The following is a 21704-nucleotide window of genomic DNA, read 5'->3' as shown; positions in this document are numbered from 1 at the left end:
AGAATGGAGCAGTTGACGAAACGTGGACTCCCGGTGGTAGTAGGGAGGAGGGGCGGCCTGCATACCCTACATCAAAGGAGGTGTCGAAAAAAATGTCATGGGCTGGATTAGCAGGCATGGAAGACAGATGGCTAGCATAATGACTCAGAAGGACTGCTCGCCGATTGGACAGTGGAGGTTCAGCAGTCTCAGCATAAAGGCTTTCAACAGGGCTGGTGTAAAAACCTCCAGACACTAAACGTAATCCTCGGTGGTGGATAGAGTCGAGACAACGAAGAATAGACGGCCGAGCAGAGGAGTAAACTATGATTCCATAGTCCAATTTCGAGCGCACTAAGGCGCAATAGACGCGGCGAAGGAGCACTCGGTCTGCTCCCCAGGACATACCATTCAGGACACGGAGGGTGTTGAGCGATCGCAGACAGCGAGCCGAAAGATAGGAAACGTGGGAGGACCAGCACAGTTTTCTGTCAAACATAAGACCCAAGAATTTAGCGACGTCCGAAAATGGAAGGTTGACATGCCTTAGATGTAAGGAGGGTGGAAGAAACTCCTTACGTCGCCAAAAATTAACACAAATGGTCTTACTGGGAGAAAAACGGAAGCCGGTTTCGGTGCTCTAAGAGTAGAGGCAATCGAGACATCCTTGAAGACGTCGTTCAAGAAGGCTGGTCCGTTGAGAGCTGTAGAAGATCGCAAAATCGTCCACAAAGAGGGAGCCCGAGACATCAGGAAGGAGACAATCAATAATTGGATTTATGGCAATAGCAAACAGTACAACACTTAGCACGGAGCCCTAGGGTACCCCGTTTTCTTGGGAGAAAGTACGGGAGAGAGTAGTGTTCACCCGCACTCTAAATGTGCGCTCTGTCATAAATTCACGAAGAAAAAGGGGCAGCCGACCTCGAAAGCCCCAAGAGAACAGTGTGCAGAGGATGCCTGTCCTCCAACAGGTATCGTATGCTCTCTCCAGATCAAAAAATATTGGTACTGTTTGGCGTTCCCGGAGAAAATTGTTCATGATATAAGTGGAGAGAGAAACAAGATGGTCAACTGCAGAACGATGCTTTCGGAAACCGCATTGGGCAGGTGTTAAAAGACTGCGGGACTCCAGCCACCAAGCTAAAGGGCAATTCACCATACGCTCCAAAACCTTACACACACTACTCGCGAGAGAAATGGGGCGATAGCTAGAGGGGAGATGTTTGTCCTTTCCAGGTTTCGGAACAGGAACGACGATAGCTTCCCGCCATCGTCTGGGAAAAGTACTGTCAGTCCAAATTCGATTATAAAGGCGAAGGAGGTAACGCAGACTATGGGTTGATAAATGCAGGAACATTTGGATGTGGATACCATCCGGTCCTGGGGCGGAGGAGCGAGAAGAAGAGAGTGCATGTTGGAGTTCCCGCATGGAGAAAACAGTATTATAGCTCTCGCGACTTTGAGAGAAGAAAGCAAGAGGTTGCACTTCCGCTGCATGTTTCTTCGGGAGAAACGCTGGTGGCTAATTTGAAGAGCTCGAAATCTCAGCAAAGTGTTTACCCAAGGAGTTAGAAATTGCGACGGCGTCCACTAACGTATCACACGCGACAGTGAGCCCAGAGACCGGGGAGAAACTAGGCGCGCCTGATAACCGTCGAATCCGACTCCAAACTTCCAGAGGAGGGAGTGAAGGTGTTAAATGAGCTAATAAAGAATTTCCAGCTTGCCTTCTTGCTATCGCGGATGACGCAACGGCATCGCGCACGGAACTGCTTATAGCGGATACAGTTGGCCAAAGTAGGATGGTGGCGGAAAACGCGAAGAGCACGTCGCCGCTCACGTATTACGTCACGGCATGCCTCGTTCCACCAAGGAACTGGGGGGTGCCGGGGCAATTCGGAGGTGCGTGGTATTGAACGTTCCGCAGCTGTAAGAATAACGTCGGTAATATGTGAGACCTCATCGCCGACGCTAGGAAAGTGACGGTCATCGAATGCCGCTAGAGACGAAAAAAGTGTCCAATCGGCTTGGGCAAACTTCCAGCGTCGCGGGCGCATATAGGGCAGTTGGGGCTGCAGTCTAAGGACACATGGAAAGTGTTCACTCGAGTGTGTATCATCAAGGGCGAACCATTCGAAGCGCCGAGCTAGCGGAACAGTACCGACCGAAAGGTCCAAATGAGAGAAATTTGTCGTAGAGGCAGACAAAAATGTAGGGACCCCAGTGTTGGGGCAAACTAGATCCACTTGGTGGAAGACGTCTAGCAATAGTGAGCCACGTGGACAAGGATGTGGAGATCCCTAAAGCGGGTGGTGGGCATTGAAGTCCCCAACCAGCAAATAGGGGGGTGGAAGCTGACCAAGAAGATGAAGGAGATCAGCTCGTGCCATTGGTGTGGATGATGGAATGTATACAGTACAAAGAGAAAAGGTATATCCAGAAAGGGAAAGACGGACAGCGACAGCTTGGAAGGAAGTGTTTAAGTGGATTGGGTGATAATGGAGAGTATCACGGAGAAGAATCAGGAGTCCTCCATGGGCTGGAGTGCCTTCAACAGAGGGGAGATCAAATCGGACGGACTGAAAAATGGGGGAGAACAAAGCGGTCATGGGGACGCAGCTTTGTTTCCTGAAGACAGAAGATGACCGGCGAGTAGGATCGTAAGAGGATCAACAATTCATCCCGATTGGCTCGAATGCTGCGGATATTCCAGTGGATAATGGACATAGGGTGAACAGAAAATGGAGGAATGTGACCAAGGTTGCCGTCAACTCAACGACTGCTCAGAGCTTGCGACCGACAGCATGGAATGGCATTCAGCCGAAGGCAGAAGATCCTGATCCATAGGTTGTTCAGGAGCAGCTCCTGCCACCAGCGATCGGCCGGTTGATCGGTCGCCACCAGTGCGCCTCGGCGACACAGAAGACGGCCGAGGGCGATTTCCGCCAGGTGGTGCTGTAGATGAGACACGCCTTGGCGGAGAAGGAGATGAACTGGGTTTCTTATTAGCCTTCTTGGAAATATGATGTTTAGATGAAGGAGGAACCGATGGTTGTGAAGTTAGGGTACGTAAAAAATCTTCACGAGTATGCTCTTTTTTCAAAGTCTCGGTGTCTGACTTTTGGGCTCGAGATTTAGCAGAACCCGATGAAGGGTGAGCCATAGAGTGGGCAGGCGAAAGTGGTGAGGTTGAACGGGCGATCTTTGCGCTGGCCGATCTGACGACCGTGGCACTAAAGGTGAGGTCACAAGTCCGTGTGGCCGCCTCCTTTGTTGGCTGCGGATAAACAAGGACAGTGCTGTATTTTCCTGTCTGAGGCATGGTGGGCTGTCGACTGGCGAATAATTTTCGAGCAGCAAAGGTTGACAGCTTTTCCTTCACTCTGATTTCCTGGATGAGCTTTTCGTCTTTAAAAATGGGGCAATCTCGAGAGGAAGCAGCGTGGTCACCCATACAGTTGATGCAGCGAGGGGATGGACATGGACAAGCACCCTCATGGGCATCCTTGCCACACGTAACACATTTGGCCGGATTGGAACAGGACTGGCTGGTGTGATTGAACCGCTGACATTGATAGCAACGCGTAGGGTTTGGGACGTAAGGGCGAACAGAAATTATCTCATAGCCTGCTTTGATTTTGGATGGGAGTTGAACTTTCTCAAATGTCAAGAGGACAGTGCGGGTTGGAATGATACTCGTGTCAACCCTTTTCATAGCTCTATGAACAGCCGTTACACCCTGGTCAGACAGGTAGTGCTGAATTTCGTCGTCAGACAATCCATCGAGGGAGCGTGTATAAACGACTCCACGCGTGGAATTTAAAGTACGGTGCGGTTCCACGTGGGCAGGGAAGGTGTGGAGAAGTGAAGTACGCAGCAATTTTTGTGCCTGGAGGGCACTGACTGTTTCTAACAACAAGGAGCCATTCCGTAATCTGGAACAAGACTTAACAAGACCTGCAATTGCGTCGACACCTTTCTGAATAATGAAAGGGTTGACCGTGGAGAAGTCGTGACCTTCATCAGACCGAGAAACAACAAGGAACTGTGGCAACGATGGAAGAACTGTCTGTGGCTGAGACTCAGTGAACTTACGCTTGTGAGCAGACATAGTGGAAGGTGAGGAAACCATTGCAGAAGAATCCCCCATGATTACCGGCGTCTCCAATGGCGCGCTCCTCCCTTGTGGGGGCCCTCTCTGAGGGAACTCCCGCCTTGGGTGATTGTTCACAGCTCCCGACAAACCGACGGAGAGACCAATCGGCACTTTCGGAAGGTATCAGCTCGGGTAATCACCCCTCCCTGGGCCTGGCTGTTACCAGGGGGTATGTACGTGTCCTACCTGTCTAACCGGGGTGGGGAATTACGCGTTACCCCGTCACCGGCTACGCACAAAAATGCGTGGGTCGGCCTTCAGACACGCACAGGGAGGAAGAAAGAGAAAGGGAAAAACAAAGAAAGGGAAAGGAAAGAAGAGAGGTCTCAAACGCCGCAGCGGAGAAAAGGGTAAAGAGAAGAGGTAAGGAAAAGAGAAGGACAAAGGAAGGATGAAGATATACAAGCAGAGACGGCGAAGAATGCGTTACATTTACGAACGTCCGTCTCCGGATGTAGGCACAAATCATACTCCCAGAGGGGGAGAAAGGGATGGAAAGAGCCAGAGGTGAGGGGAGGGGGGGCGAAGATGGGGGATAGGGAAGGATGCGGAAAAGGAAGGTATGCAGCCCGGAAAGGAAGGAGGGCCATATTAGCTCGGGGTCCCGTGCTCGCTACGCACGTATCCACAAAAGAGTTGTGGACCCCCTGGGGGGCCGAAGCTTGTTGTTCGTAAGTGCAGCCCAATCGGCATGCCACAGCGATAAAATGCGCCGACAAATGACCCTGCTACAATCTGATGAAGGGACACAACAAGAAGCTGTCCGAGGCTGGAGGACCGCAGCCTTGGCTGCGGCATCTGCAGCTTCGTTCCCAGGGATACCGACATGGCCAGGAACCCACATAAAGCTAACCAGAGAACCGTCGTCCACCAGCTGCTGAAGAGAGCGTTGGATCCGGTGCACGAAAGGGTGAACTGGATACGGATCACTTAGGCTCTGGATGGCGCTCAGGGAATCGGAGCAGATGACATAAGCAGAATGTCGGTGGCGGCAGATGTGAAGAACAGCCTGGTAGAGGGCAAAGAGCTCAGCTGTGAAGACCGAACAATGGCCATGGAGCCGGTATTTGAAACTTTGTGCCCCGACAATAAAAGAACACCCGACCCCGTCATTGGTCTTAGAGCCACCTGTATAAATCAAGGTCATATTAATGAACTTCGAACGAAGTTCGACAAAACGGGAGTGGTATACCGAACCGGGGGTAACCTCCTTTGGGAGCAAGCTGAGGTCAAGGTGAACACGAACCTGAGCCTGGAGCCAAGGTGGCGTGTGGCTATCGCCCACTCTAAAGGTTGCAGGGAGTGAAAAATCAAGGTGTTGAAGGAGGCGACGAAAGCGAACTCCAGGGGGTAGCAGGGCAGAGACATACAACCCGTATTGACGGTCGAGAGAGTCGTCAAAAAAGGAACGATAAGACAGGTGGTCCGGCATTGACAGTAGCCGACAGGCATACCGACAAAGCAGTATATCGCGCCGGTATGTGAGTGGCAATTCACCGGCTTTGGCATGAAGACTCTTGACAAGACTAGTACAAAACGCTCCGATCGCAAGACGTAAACCCCGATGTTGTATGGAGTTGAGGTGGCGTAAAATGGACGGCCGTGCAGAGGAGTATACGAAGCTCCCATAATCCAGCTTGGAGTGGACGATCGACCGATATAGGCGAAGTAGGACGGTTCGATCCGCTCCCCATGACATACCACTGAGAACACGGAGGACATGTAGAGAACGGGTACAACGGGCAGCCAAATATGACACATGTGGAGACCAGCTAAGTTTCCTGTCAAATGTAAGACATAAAAATTTTGTTGCCTCCACGAATGGGAGAGCAACAGGACCGAGTCGTAAGGACGGTGGGAGAAATTCTTTGTAGCGCCAGAAGTTAATACAGACCGTCTTCTCGGCAGAAAAACAGAAGCCATTGGCGAAACTCCAGGAGTAAAGACGGTCAAGAGAACGCTGAAGACAGCGCTCCAGGAAACATGTACGCTGCGCGCTGCAATAGATGGTAAAATCGTCCACGAAAAGGGAGCCTGATACATCAGCTGGGAGGCAATCCATTATTGGATTGATCGCTATGGCGAAGAGAGCGACGCTCAAAACTGAGCCTTGTGGCACCCCATTCTCCTGGCGAAAGGTGTCTGACAGGACAGAACCCACACGTACCCTGAACTGTCGATCCATTAAAAAGGAACGAATAATAAGTGGGACGCGACCGCGAAGGCCCCATGCATGAATGGTGCGAAGAATGCCCGCCCTCCAACAGGTGTCGTAAGCCCTCTCCAAATCAAAGAACACAGCCACGGTCGCGTGCTACCGCAAGAAGTTATTCATAATGAAGGTCGACAAGGTAACCAGATGGTCAACAGCAGAGCGGCGCCTACGAAATCCAAATTGTACATTGGTAAGTAGGCGTCGAGATTCGAGCATCCAAACCAAACGAGAGTTAACCATTCGCTCCATCCCCTTACACACACAGCTGGTAAGCGAGATGGGACGATAACTGGAAGGCAAGTGCTTGTCCTTCCCCGGCTTAGGAATTGGTACAACAATAGACTCGCGCCAGCATGCAGGAACATGTCCCTCAATCCAGACACGATTATAAGTATGAAGAAGGAAACCTTTACCCGCAGGAGAAAGGTTCTTCAGCATCTGAATATGAATAGAATCAGGCCCTGGAGTGGAGAACCGTGACCGGGCAAGTGCATTATAACTTACACGATTCGAGGAGCGGAAGTTAGGTGGCTTAGCCTCCTCTGCCTGTTTTCGGGGGAGGAAGGCAGGGTGGTAATGAGCGGAGCTCGAAACCTCTGCGAAAAAGCGGCCAAAGGCATTGGAGACATCCTCAGGGGCCTCAAGGACGTCATTCGCGACCGTCAAGCCAAAAACTGGTGAGTGGACCTTAGTGCCAGATAGCCGGCGCAGGCTACCCCAGACAACAGAAGAAGGAGTAAAACTGTTGAAGGTGCTTGTGAAAGCAGCCCAGCTGGCTTTCTTTAATAATATGACGACACTGCGCACGTAATCGTTTATAATTGATACAATTCGCCACTGTAGGGTGGTGTTTAAAGGTGCATAAAGCACGTCGACAAGCACGTAAAGCGTCCCTACATGCTGTGGTCCACCAGGGGACCGGTACGCGACGTGGAGAAGAAGTAGTGTGAGGGATGGAATATTCAGCAGCAGTGAGAATGACTTCCATGAGGTGTGCGACCTGACTATCGCAGCTTGTGAAGGTTTGATCCTGAAAGGTCGCCCTGGAAGAGAAGAGCCCCCAGTCTGCTTTGGAGATGTTCCAACTAGTTTAGCACGGAGAGGGGGTATGATGCAGGAGATGGATAACACACGGGAAGTGGTCGCTCGAATATGTATCAGAAAGTGCATACCACTCACACCGGCGTGCAAGTTGGGTAGTACATATAGAGAGGTCTAAATGGGAATAGGTGTGATATGTGTCCTAAAGAAAAGTAGGGGCACCAGTATTGAGGCAGACAAGATTGAGCTGGTTGAAAAGGTCTGCTAACAGAGAGCCCCTCGGGCAGGATGCTGGAGAGCCCCAAAGGGGATGGTGGGCATTGAAGTCTCCAGTTAACAAAAATGGTGCAGATAACTGAGCAATAATTTGCATCATGTCTGCCCTGGTAACGGAAGACGACGATGGAGTGTAAACGGTACAAATGGAAAATGTAAAAGTGGGGAGAGTAATTCGGATGGCAACTGCCTGCAAGCCGGTGTGCAATGTGATGGGATCGTAGTAAATATCATCCCGGACCAGCAACATAACCCCTCCATGAGCCGGAATACCTACCACAGGGTGTAGGTCAAAACGCACAGAGGTGTAGTGTGCCAAGGCAATTTGATCGCATGGGTGTAGCTTCGTTTCCTGGAGGGCTATGACGAGCGGACAGTGCAAGCGGAGCAGCAACTTTAAGTCCTCTTGGTTCGAGCAAATGCTGCGAATATTCCAGTGAATAAGTGCCATCGTGAGAAGAAAAGGAAGATGAAAGAAGGGGTCACCTCGAAGGCCGCTGAGGGCCTGGCTTCGAGCGAGCTCTGCCGCCGCTATCAGTAGGCGGACAGTCATCGTCCATTGGTTCTATAGGTTCATCGGCCATCTTGTTAAGATGGCCAGGAGGGGGAGCTTTCTCTGCAGGTGAACAGCCAGATGTTCGGCTACCAGCGGTGCGGCCAAGCAAAAGGGATGACGGCCTGGGGCGGCATCGGCTGGGTGGTGCAGGAGAAGAAATGTGCCGTGGCGGAGAAGGAGAACTGTGCTTCCTATGAGCCTTCTTGGAAGGTCGTTTAGTTGAAGTACTGGTCGATGGCTTGGAGTTCGAGGTACGTAGGAAGTCTGCACGGGACGGTTCCTTCTTGAAGGCCCATGCATCTGACTTCTGGGTCTTCGTCTTGGCAGAAGCTGATGAAGGTGCTTGTGTCTGAGGGGTGACGGGAGGAAGAGGAGACATCGACCGCGCGATCTTAGCACTGGCCGAACGGACGACCGTGGTGCTGAAGGTCAGATCGCATGCCTGTGTCGCCACCTCCCTGGTAGTCTGAGGACAGGCAAGGACAGTACTGTATCTCCCCGCTGGGAGCAGCGTGGGCTTCCTACTAGCAAATAGCTTGCGAGCAGCCGAGGTGGACACTTTATCTTTGACCCGAATTTCTTGGATACAGCGTTCTTCCTTGTAGATGGGACAGTTGCGGGAGGACACTGCATGGTCACCATGACAGTTCACACAACGAGGAGACAGAGGTGGACAGTCACCCTCATGGACATCCCTGCCACAAGTGACACATTTAGTCGCATTGGAACAAGACTGGCGAGTGTGATTAAAATGCTGACACTGGTAGCAGCGCGTAGGTGTCAGGACATAGGGGCGAACAGAAATAACCTCGTAGCCCGCTTTGAATGTGCGACAGCAGCTGAACACTATCAAAGGTCAAGAAAAGTGTCCGGGTCGGTACAAGGTCATTGTTGACCTTTTTCATGACCCTACGGACAGCCGTCACGCCCTGCTCAGCGAGGAAAGACTGAATCTCCTCGTCAGTCAATCCGTCGAGTGATCTAGTATATACAACACCAAGAGACGAATTCAAAGTGCGGTGAGCCTCCACCCGGACAGGGAACGTGTACGGGAGTGTGGCCCGAAGCAGTTTTTGTGCCTGAAAGGCGCTCTCAGTTTCCAGTAACAAAGTACCATTACGCAACCTGGTACAACACTTGACCGATCCGGCTATGGCATCTACGCCCTTCTGGATAACGAAAGGGTTGACAGAGGAAAAATTCTTTCCGTCCTCAGATCGAGAAACTACCACGAATTGTGGGGCAGGCGGTAGTACTTTTGTCACTGGTGGCTGGTCAAGTTTCCGTTTGTGGGCAGAAGTCGAGAGAGAAGAAGAAGAGAAATCCATTGCGGAGGAATCCCCCATGATTGCCAGCGTCTCCGATGGCATGCTCCTTCCTTGTGGGGACCCTCTCAGAGGGCACTCCCGCCTTAAGTGAATATTTACACCTCAGGTCACACCTCCCGAGAAACAGACGGAGGGACCAATCGGCATGGTCAGAAGGTATCAGCTCAGGCAATCACCCCTCCCTGGGCCTGGCCTTTACCAGGGGGTACGTGCGTGCCTTACTTGTCTACCCAGGGCGGGGAATTACGCGTTACCCCGTCACCAGCTACGCGTGCGAACGCGTGGGTCGGCCTTCAGGCGCGCACAGGGAGGAAGGAAGAAGAGGAAAAAGAAGAGAGAGAGGGAGAGAGAGGAAAGACTGTCTCAAACCCTGAGACGGAGACCGAAGAAGGCAAGGAGAAGAAGGCAAGGAGAAGAAGGCAAGGGAAAGAGTAAGGAAGACAGTGAGATGGAGAATAACAAAGAAAGGAACCAACAATGGAAGGAAGAAACGAGAAGAAGTGAAAAACCAAAATGACCACAAATATAGGTCGTGGAACCATCCGTCTCAGGACACAGGCGCTAACCACCCCCTTGAAGGGGAGGGACTCCTTTTAGTCGCCTCTTACGACAGGCAGGAATACCTCGGGCCTATTCTAACCCCCGGACCCGCAGGGGGGCATACACCAAGTTGTGTGCATTGATAGCGAGAAGTCAAATTTGTTTTATGTTAGGCCTGGAGTGCTACAAGGATCGGTGTTCAGCCCTTTATTGTTTTTATTACTAATCCGTGTTTATTTATAAATTCTCACATGACAACATCAGCAACATTGACTGGATATGCCAGTTGCTATTATAGCCGACCAACAGGCTACAACAGGGAAGCTGACAAGCTCGCACACTAACGCACAAAGAAACCGCCAACACCGCCCTACACTGTTAATCCAATATACAACCTATCAAGACACTAAATGATGATGAACCTAACTGTTACTGGTATGCTGACACTGACCGAGAAGCTGCAGCCGCCGAGAAACACCACTGCACAACATCAAAGGCATCTGCCTGCAAGATACCCACTAGAATCAAAATCTAGCCTTGCGTGACCTGTTGCAGACAGCAAGAAAACTGCTACTGCTCGTAAAATCTGACCCAACTATCACACAGGTTTCTTTCCCTTGGCTCTTGCCTTGGCACTTTTTTCCCTTTTGCCCTTCAAATCGCTACCTTTCGATCAACTTTCGACTCAATCTATCCCCAGATGAGCGGATATGATTGGTTAATCATAACCAGACATATGCAAACATCGCAGTACCTACAAGGCCAACACAAAACATCTTTGCATATTGGTTAGTTTTCACTGAGTGAGGCCTCGCAGGATGTGGGTACTGCGATGTTTTCTTACTAAATGAAAGTAAAACACATGTACTTAATTTTAGCCTCTAAGAGATTCCTAACCATCATGAATTAAAAACTACTAAACTTTTAGGTGTTCTTACTGACAATAAATTGGCCTGGAATCCACATATTAAAAATATATTTTCTAGACTTTTCAAGAGTTATTTATTTAACTACAAATTTATATCTAAAAACACAGATGATGTGACTTACCGAACGAAAGTGCTGGCAGGTCGATAGACACACAAACAAACACAAACATACACATGAAATTCAAGCTTTCGCAGCAAACTGTTGCCTCATCAGGAAAGAGGGAAGGAGAGGGAAAGACGAAAGGATGTGGCTTTTAAGGGAGAGGGTAAGGAGTCATTCCAATCCTGGGAGCGGAAAGACTTACCTTAGGGGGAAAAAAGGGGTATACACTCGCGCACACACACACACATATCCATCCGCACATACACAGACATGTCTGCTGTGTCTGTGTATGTGCAGATGTGTGTGTGCGCGCGGGCGCGAGTGTATACCCCTTTTTTCCCCCTAAGGTAAGTCTTTCCGCTCCCGGGATTTGAATGACTCCTTACCCTCTCCCTTAAAACCTACATCCTTTCATCTTTCCATCTCCTTCCCTCTTTCCTGATGAGGCAACAGTTTGTTGTGAAAGCTTTAATTTCATGTGTATGTTTGTGTGTCTATCGACCTGCCAGCACTTTCATTTGGAAAGTCACATCATCTGTGTTTTTAGATATATTTTTCCCACGTGGAATGTTTCCCTCTATTATATTCATAACCACAAATTTAAAAAGATATGTTCCAAATAACTATGCAAGATCACAAAATTTTGCTTTCTTCCAATGTATCATATCATACGGAATTTTTTCATGGGGTAGCAGTTGTTAAGCAAATGACATTTTATTGTTGCAGAAGAAAGTAATAAGAATAATGACAGATTCTGATAAAACAGAACATTGTAAACTTCTGTTCATGAAACTGGAACGTCTGACAACAGTAAACTTATTCATCTATAATGTTTTATTCTATGTTAGAAACAACTTTTCTAATTTCACACTGAGAACTGATGTACATAGTTTTGACACTAGAAACAGCACACATGTAGACATACCATACCACACATCATCTAAATCACGTAACTCCTACCTAGCCTTTGGATTAAGGATGTTTAATAGGCCAAGGGTAGATTTTACAGAATTGCCTATAAATATTTTTAAAGCTAAATTGTATAAGCGGGTCGACGGAAGCGTTCGATCCCACCCGTCGGCTTTGACTCTTGTCGTAAGGCTGTTGTGGTGTGTGATGTCACCACGGCGCGGAGTTTAGTTTGTGAGAATGGCGTGTTTGTAGGTGTTGTTTTGATGTGATCGGTGGTGGTCTCCAGTGGTGTATTTGTATGTTAGGTGATGTTTTTGGTTTAGTGTGTGTGTGTGGCGTGTTTATAGGTGGCGTATTGTTGCGGTCGGTGGTTCTCTCTGTTGGTGTGTTTATGGGTAGCGTGTTATGTGGCATATGGGGTTCACTTGTGTGGTAGCATTGCATGTGTGTAGTATCAGTGGTGACTGTGCCTTCAGTGGAATATATTTCAATGAATTAATGATTTTGGTCTTGTTATGTTGACGTTACTGTAGTTTCTTTTCTGTTCATGTGTAAATTTTGGTAAATTTCTTTGCTTATGTCTTTGGTAGGTATGGATATGACTGACAAGGTCAACAGTTTTTGGTTGTCTGCGATGCTGGGGGACAGTGCGTTGTCTCTAATAGAATTTCTTCAGCAATGCGGGCTGTTGGCTGAAGTCGTGAAGTGTTCAGTGTGTCGTGAAGCAATGAGACTTACTAAAGTTTTGGCGTCTCTGACCAGGGATGGCTATATGTGGATGTGTCGTAAGGATAACAGGTCAAGGGAAGTGTTTGATTGCAATTTTGATTTCCTAGAGTGTGTGTGTGTGTGTGTGTGTGTGTGTGTGTGTGTGTGTGTTTTTGTGTGGTAAGATTAGGTGTGGTGGTGGTGAAATTTCTGAGATTTATAGTGTGGTAGCAGTTGTTTCTGTCGACCAAGGGAAGTGATCGATTCCAGTGGATTTTGTGTGTAGTGGAAGTTGTGGGGTCTTGTCATTTTAGTGTTTTTTGTCGTTTGGGTTAGTGGCGTGTGTTTATATTTAATTGTCCCCACCCAAAAACCCCCAATTTCCTACACTTGTCCCATTAGTTTGACTAAGTGTTTCGTGGAAGGTGTGTGTGTGTGTGTGTGTGTGTGTGTGTGTGTGTGTGTGTGTGTGTTTTCGATGTATTTTCATGTTTGTTATGTTTACGTAATGAAGTCATAGGCGCCATATTGGAGTCATAGTGGACGGTCGTTTCCGCCATACTTGTGACGTCATGGGTCAAAGCAGACGGGTGGAATCAGACGCTTCTGTATAAGCTACTAGTAAACAACCTCTTTACCCAGTTGACAAATGTATTGGAAATGAAAATGCTGCTCTCTAACATATAATTTCTAGTTTTACCTATTTCATGTAAACTAAATTACATTGATATAGTAGTTCATATAGAAATGTACGCTTATGACTGTCTATTGCTGTAAGAGCTGAATGATAATAAATTATTATTATCATTATTGTTACTATTATTATTGTTATTATTTCTTTCTTTCTTTTCTCAGACGTTATGTCTGGTCAAAAATGGAAAGTGACGCGGACCTTCATCAAGCGTGGCTTCCTTTTAACTGTGTGGTATATGTTATATTGCATTTAGGAACTTTCGGGTAATTGAACATGTATCAATAATTATGGATTTCTGTAGTTGTATATACAAGTCTGAATGTAGCTGTATTGCATTGATGTACTGGTGGATATTGTGTGGTATGACTCCTGTAGTTGATAGTATAATTGGTATAATGTCAACTTTATCCTAGTGCCACATGTCCTTGACTTCCTCAGCCAGTTGGATGTATTTTTCAATTTTTTCTCCGGTTTTCTTTTGTATATTTGTTGTATTGGGTATGGATATTTCAATTAGTTGTGTTAATTTCTTCTTTTAGTAGTGAGTATGATGTCAGGTTTGTTATGTGTTGTTGTTTTGTCTGTTATAATGGTTCTGTTCCAGTGTAATTTGTATTCATCATTCTCCAGTACATTTTGTGGTGCATACTTGTATGTGGGAACATGTTGTTTTATAAGTTTATGTTGTAAGGCAAGCTGTTGATGTATTATTTTTGCTACATTGTCATGTCTTCTGGGGTATTCTGTATTTGCTAGTATTTTACATCCGCTTGTGATGTGATCTACTGTTTCTATTTGTTGTTTGCAAAGTCTGCATTTATTTGTTGTGGTATTGGGATCTTTAATAATATGCTTGCTGTAATATCTGGTGTTTATTGTTTGATCCTGTATTGCAATCATGAATCCTTCCGTCTCACTGTATATATTGGCTTTTCTTAGCCTTGTGTTGGATGTGTCTTGATAGATGTGTGGCTGCGTTAGATGATACGGGTGCTTGCCATGTAGTATTTTCTTTTTCCAATTTACTTTCTTCGTATCTGTTGATGTTATGTGATCTAAAGGGTTGTAGAAGTGGTTATGAAATTGCAGTGGTGTAGCCAATGTATTTATACGAGTGATCGCTTTGTGTATTTTGCTAGTTTCTGCTCGTTCTAGAAAGAATTTTCTTAAATTGTCTACCTGTCCATAATGTAGGTTTTTTATATCGATAAATCCCCTTCCTCCTTCCTTTCTGCTTAATGTGAATCTTTCAGTTGCTGAATGTATGTGATGTATTCTATATTTGTGGCATTGTGATCGTGTAAGTGTATTGAGTGCTTCTAGGTCTGTGTTACTCCATTTCGCTACTCCAAATGAGTAGGTAAATATTGGTATAGCATAAGTATTTATAGCTTTTGTCTTGTTTCTTGCTGTCAATTCTGTTTTCGGTATTTTTGTTAGTCTTTGTCTATATTGTTCTTTTAGTTCTTCTTTAATATTTGTATTATCTATTCCTATTTTTGTCTGTATCCTAGATATTTATAGGCATCTGTTTTTCCCATCACTTCTATGCAGTTGCTGTGGTTATCCAATATGTAATCTTCTTGTTTAGTGTGTTTTCCCTTGACAATGCTATTTTTCTTACATTTGTCTGTTCCAAAAGCCATATTTATATCATTGCTGAATACTTCTGTTATCTTTAGTAATTGGTTGAGTTGTTGATTTGTTGCTGCCAGTAGTTTTAGATCATCCATGTATAGCAAATGTGTGATTTTGTGTGGGTATGTTCCAGTAATATTGTATCCATAATTTGTATTATTTAGCATGTTGGATAGTGGGTTCAGAGCAAGGCAGAACCAGAAAGGACTTAACGAGTCTCCTTGGTATATTCCACACTTAATCTGTATTGGCTGTGATGTGATATTATTTGAATTTGTTTGGATATTAAGTGTGGTTTTCCAATTTTTCATTACTATGTTTAGGAACTGTATCAATTTAGGATCTACTTTGTATATTTCCAATATTTGTAGTAACCATGACTGGGGTACACTATCAGAGGCTTTTTGGTAATCAATGTATGCGGAGTGTAGCGACCTTTACCTTTGTTTAGTTTTAGCTTGATATGTCACCTCTGCATCTATTATCAGTTGCTCTTTACATCCTCGTGCTCCTTTGCAACAGCCTTTTTGTTCTTCATTTATAATTCTGTTCTGTGTTGTATGTGTCATTAATTTCTGTGTAATGACTGAAATTAATATTTTGTATATTGTTGGTAGGCATGTTATGGGGCGATATTTACCTGGGTTTGCTGTGTCTGCTTGATCTTTAGGTTTCAGATAAGTTATTCCATGTGCAAGTGTATCTGGGATTGTGTATGGGTCTGCAATATAACTGTTAAATAATTTAGTTAGATGTGAATGTGTTGAGGTGAACTTCTTTAGCCAGAAATTTGCTATTTTATCTTTTCCAGGGGCTTTCCAATTGTGAGTAGAATTAATTGCTTTGGTGACTTCATGTTGCAAAATTATCACTTCAGGCATTTGTGGTATCATCTTGTATGTGTCTGTTTCTGCTTGTATCCACCGTGCATGCCTGTTATGTTGTACCAGGTTTGACCATATGTTGCTCCAGAAGTGTTCCATGTCTGTTATGTTTGGTGGATTGTCTGTTTTAATGTGTGTGTTATCTATTGTCTGGTAAAATTTCTTTTGGTTTGTGTTGAATGTTTGGTTCTGTTTTCTACTATTTTCACTTTTTTTGTATCTCCTAAGTCGTTTGGCCAATGCTTGTAATTTCTGCTTCTTTTCATCTAATTGCTCTATCGCTTCTTGTTGTGAGATTTTACCTAACCTTTTTCGCTTTTTTTCTGACATTTCATTTCTTATAAATTGTGTTAGCTGTCCGATGTCTTTTCTCAGTTTTTCTATTCTGATCTGTAGCCTGTGTTGCCATGCTGGTTTTGTGGGTTTCTTCTGTGTGTTGGTTGGTTCTGATCTCTACCTAGTGTGTATATTTAGTGTAGTGAGTGCTCCTATATAAACCAGTAGTTGTAACTCTTCCATAGTTGTGTTTTCATTTATTTTGTTGTGTATGATTGTGTTGATAGTTTTTATTGTTGTTTCGACTTGTGGGTTATTTGGTGGTCTATGCAAGAATGGTCTAATGTCTGTATTTGTGTCTTTGTATTCTATATATGTCAGCTGAATTTTTTCTTCTATATCTAACATGTGTGTCACTTCGTGTTCTATTTGTGCTTGTTCTGGTGGCTGTCTTAAGATTTAGTTTTCCTCTGATTGTTTAATTGATGCGTGTTGTCCTTTGTTTGTTTGCTCTGGGATGTTTGAGTCCATTACTGTATTTTCTTCTTCTTCTGATTGCACATTATTTTGTTCCAGTATTTGTTGTACTTGTTGTTTGATGTTTTCTAATTCTGACTGGGGTATCCTGTTATTTTTTATTATTACACCGATCTGATCAGCTAGTCGTTGTTCTGTTAAAAATTTTAATTCTGGGCATCTGATTATAAATGTTGTGTATACTTGTGATCTGTATCCAGTTGTGTTGGTTCCTAGGTTTGTTGCTTGGTAATAACAGAGCATGAGGTGTCGATTAACTTCATCTGACCATATCATCCTCTGTTTTTGTTTTCCTTCTAGGGTGGTTGCAGGAAGCATATCCTGCAAAACACCTCTATTTGGATTTGAATCATTTTCCAGTTGGCTAGCAGTGTCATTACCATTGTGGACGGGCATAGGGTTCAAGCGTCATCCCCGACCATGACGGCGCTTGTCCGAGGCTTCTTTAGTTCTGTCCTGAACCAACTAATCACACTAAAAGGGGGGTTAGCCCTATTAGTGGTTATTCCTTTTTCTTCGCCTTTTACGACTGGCAGAACATACCGGAGGCCTATTCTTTTCCCGGGCCTCCACGGGATTTTTTATTATTATTTCACTGTTAGTTGTCTTTTCAGTGTAAAGAATTACAATAGATAACTTTAGTGCACAAATGAGGTGATATATTTTTATTCTGTTACTGTAAATTAAAAACAAACTTCAGTGAAAAGTAAGAAAAGCAGCAAGCAATAATGAGAGATGTTAAGAACTTTGAATATATACCAGTATATGCTGATATAAAACCTCCACAAAGAAAAATTTCATAAAAAAAATAAAAAAATCAAATACAAAGATGGAAACTGCATTTTTAAAACACACACACCTTGCATATAACTGTTTTCCTTGATATCTTGATGCAAAAATGAAATGAGTTCACTTAAAGGTGAGAGATATGATTTTTCTCCAAAGCACTTATTGTCATGTTTATAAAACTGTGCACCATGTCTTTGTAATGATAGGACATCTGCCTTAGACGTCACAATGGCAAAGGGTAGCCAAACAGCATCATTCCAACTGCACCATGAGAGGAATTGTGAATCTGTAGGGGGCATATGGTTAATCTCAACATCTTTAAATTCACGTGACTGGTGGAAAATGTGTCTTGTGTACCAGATTTTGTAGAATTTGAAAGCCACATTCTGCTCAACTTGCAATCGTTCCCAAAAAGCATTTTCACGAGTTTCCATAGCAACAGTGCTCCCATTTGCATTCATTGGAAGTCTCTTCATTAGAAAGGTGATAGTAGCAATGACTAGAAATGCTTGTTTCAATTGGGTTTCTGAAACTGTCACTGTGCTGTACTTGTATTTCAAGAAACCTTCATGCAATTTTCTGTGAATCTTCTTGTTATGAACCATGGTGGAAGGAGTCTTTAATTCCTTGCACAAAGTCTTGAAATATTATCATTTTCGTAAGATATCACTACTTCTTCTCTGACAATTCCAGGTAACATCTTTTGACCACTCCTGCATTCTGGAGCAGCAATTAAACCATGACTCTCTTTAATTGTTCTTTCTCCAAGTCCGATGTGCTCTAGGACACCAACAGTAGAAGTTACTCTGACAATACTCAATAAAGGTGGAGCAGATAATAAAAACTTGAAACTGTCCATTACGAGCTGAATTCTACATTTCTGAGTTAGGAGCTCCTTATATCGGAAAATTGGTTGCATTGTTCACAGGGCACTCCAGACAATACAGGGTGCTAATATGCTCTGCTTCTTCACAGACCAAGTAACATTAAGGTTTCTCAGAACACAGGTACAGTATAGCAATGACATTTCCAGTAATATGATTGCACCACACATTACTACTCACTGCAATTAACACCTTTATAATAAAGAGACTTCCAACATATAAAAAAGGAGCAGTGTCGCAATGGGAGCTCATGAAATGGTTTGCAGAAAAGGTTGCAAGTCAGGCAGAACGTGGCTTTCAAATACAACAAAATCTGGCACACAGGACCCATTTCCCAGGCATCACATGAGTTTAAAGATGTTGAGATTAACTGCATGCCTACTGCTGATTTACAATTCCCTTCATGGCTAGCTTGGAATGATGCTGTTTGGGTCCCCTTATCCAATGCTGCTACATGTCAGGCAGATTCCCATCATTACAAAGACACAGTGAGGAGTTGTATAAACATGACAACAAGTGCTTCGGAAAAAAATAATATCTCTCACATTTAAGTGAACTCATTTTGCTTCTGCATCAAGATGTCGAGGAAAACAGTTATATGCAAAGTGGAAGGGTTTTAAAGTTAGTTTCCTTCTTTATATTTGAATTTGTTTATCAAAATGTTCTTTGTAAAATTTTTATATCTGTACATATAAGTACATATTTAAAGTTATTACTGTGTCTCATTACTGCTTACACCATTTCTTATGTTTCATTTAACTTGTCTTTTTAAGTTGCAGTGACAGAATACGGATGTATCACCTCATTTGTGCACCCACATTGTCCCTTAATTCTTTACACAGGAAAGACACTTAACAGAGAAATACAACATACACACTGAGAAAAATGATTCATAACTGTTTTCAGCTCTAAATTGTTTACAGTTCTGACCTACAGGTCAATTTTTCAAGGAATACACGTTTTTATTATTAATGCCCTGTATTATTTGCAGATAAGATTGCTGACAGATATATAAACATTTCAGCAAAAAATCATATTGTGATTCAATTGTCTATGTACCCCACAGGACTTTGAAATTTGTCAAATTTGCCCTTTTTTGTGATGGAGTCATCTTTAAGTGAAGGTAAGAACTACTAATTTCAATGCCAAAAGCTTGTCATTGTTATTTATACTTAATGCTAGCACTAAAGAGTTATAGTGCGTACGATGAAGTCTGCATTTTTCCCCTCTGTGAAGTTATAATTTGTAAAAAATCACACATGTAAAGCACATCACGGAGAAAGAGCAATTCTCAACGTTAGTCATAAAAAACAGAGATGTATCCTACTTTTTATGCAATATATCAACTTAATGACTCACACAGTACATGACTAAAATACTTGATGTCTGTAGGTCACCTCATTACTGAATAGCAAGTGTCTGAGAATACGGAAACCGGTTCCTAATGACTGGGTACCCACCCATGAATCTTCAAACCTGAATTTATCAAAAATGGTAAGAGTTAGAACAGTGCTATTTGGCAGTTTTACAACTGAGACATGTGGGCATCCATGTTCCAAATATGACTAAATTCTGAAATAGCCACATTTTCACCCCCTGTGAGATTACACGGAATGAACCATACTAGCTACTCGTAGGAATATGAGATCAGGGCGATACGTATAAAAACATTTCTACATACCAAACAGCTTTTTGTAAATGCACGTCATGGCTCCTTCTGGGGTATACACAGCAATCTTGTCTTCATCTCGGATTTCATATTTCACGCCTCCTTCAGTCACTATTTTACATTTCACTGACTTGATATGATGCTCAAGTTCGTCGTCAGGAATACTGTCATTTAAGAGTTTCTTATTGCGAACGATTGTACATGTGGCATTTCTAACAAGAGCTGCCTTCGCTGGGAGTCCAACAGTCTGAAACACATTCGATCTCTTAAATTTTGATCACGAAGCGGAATTACGGAACAGTGGTAAACCAACTAAATTAAGAAGTAACAGGCAATTTCAGCTTAGAGGGCACTATTCAAATAAACTGCTGCTTAGTACAAAATTTCCTTACCTCTTCACCGTCTACAAACGCGACTATTGCAGGCATTATTCTGTTGCCACTGTCGTCGGCTATAATATCAACTTTCCCATCCTGAGAAACAAAACGTAAAATAATGTCAAAGTTACATTGATATGATCTTATTAGAACGTTTCTCACGAATACATTCGAGCTAGAAGAATAATCGTTCATGACTTCACTTCTGGCACATTAGAAGTTCTCAGTGAACAACAAATATGAAAAACATTACCAACCTTACAATACGCCAAGCAGGCCGAAGAATTCCCCACGTGAATGCCAAAAACACCAGCCATTTTGCTAGTCTTCGACGACAACAAACCGTACACGATGCGCAAACAACACACTACTGCCGCCAAAATACAAATATTCACGCGTCTTTGTTTTCCTCTGCATAGCGTTCAAAGAAGTATTCTGCTGTCAAAGACGTAATCAAGGATGTTAGAAGGGGAGATATGTCAGTCATAAAAATAAGAAATACGAAAATATTCAGTAATTAGCACGAATTTCATTTTTCCAGATGCCACTAGCGAAATAGCGCATTATTAAAGAAATAAAAATATCAATACTGAATTGTTAATTGAAAACATTTTCATAATAAACAAAAATGAAATTGTGATCCATATTATCTTTCGCGTTTCATGGTGTTTTTTCTGTGTAGCTTAAAAATCTGATATTTGTTAATTGCAATGAGCGCAATTTTCCATCAACTCGTTTAGTATAATTAATTGTGTAAAGGAACGTCTGTCGGTAATAACGCGGATAAGTCAAGGCTGTGCATAAATGAGCCAAAATCGTTTTGCCTATTTATTTGTTATCATCTCACCAAAATTAAAGAACAAAAGAGTGGGATCATGTAGAAATGTGTAATGAAATAAGTCGGATATTTCCATATATGACAGACTTAATTAGTATTTGCATTTGTAATGGGTGGATTTTTCCCTGTGAACTGTTGTGATACCTGCGTATTACGAACGCGAGATCATTTTACTTTGCGTTCGTCTTTAGTATCCGAAAGATTTCCAGCTCCTGCTGGGTGATAAATTAGTGTTGTAGAAGCTGTTTAAAGTCGTAGCAAACACCGCAGTACCTTGATCTCTGTTGTTAAACACTATTTGTATGTAATTTCGTCAGTGTCATTCCCACCCATCTTATCGTGCTTTAATAATTGAGACATGGATGTAAGAAC

The 21704-nt window shown here is 44.0% G+C and overlaps 1 protein-coding gene across 2 annotated transcripts in view; it reads right to left on the bottom strand.

Moving 5' to 3' along the window:
- The window catches only part of LOC126470746 (heat shock 70 kDa protein 14-like), a 198284-nt gene extending 177342 nt beyond the window's left edge, over window positions 1-20942 (bottom strand). For both annotated transcript variants that reach the window (XM_050098752.1, XM_050098753.1), the window contains exons 1-3: window positions 20752-20942; window positions 20510-20590; window positions 20130-20364 (exon numbers count right to left, since the gene is read on the bottom strand). In XM_050098752.1, coding sequence (XP_049954709.1) covers window positions 20130-20364; window positions 20510-20590; window positions 20752-20811 — 376 coding nt within the window. In that variant the 5' untranslated portion in view covers window positions 20812-20942. The remainder of the gene's footprint in view (window positions 1-20129; window positions 20365-20509; window positions 20591-20751) is intronic.
- Between the last annotated feature and the right edge of the window lie 762 nt (window positions 20943-21704).

Source organism: Schistocerca serialis, chromosome 3, assembly GCF_023864345.2.
Source record: "Schistocerca serialis cubense isolate TAMUIC-IGC-003099 chromosome 3, iqSchSeri2.2, whole genome shotgun sequence".
Classification (NCBI taxonomy): domain Eukaryota; kingdom Metazoa; phylum Arthropoda; class Insecta; order Orthoptera; family Acrididae; genus Schistocerca; species Schistocerca serialis.
Note: the sequence above shows the minus strand (reverse complement) of the source record. Positions and strands in the feature narration are given on the sequence as shown.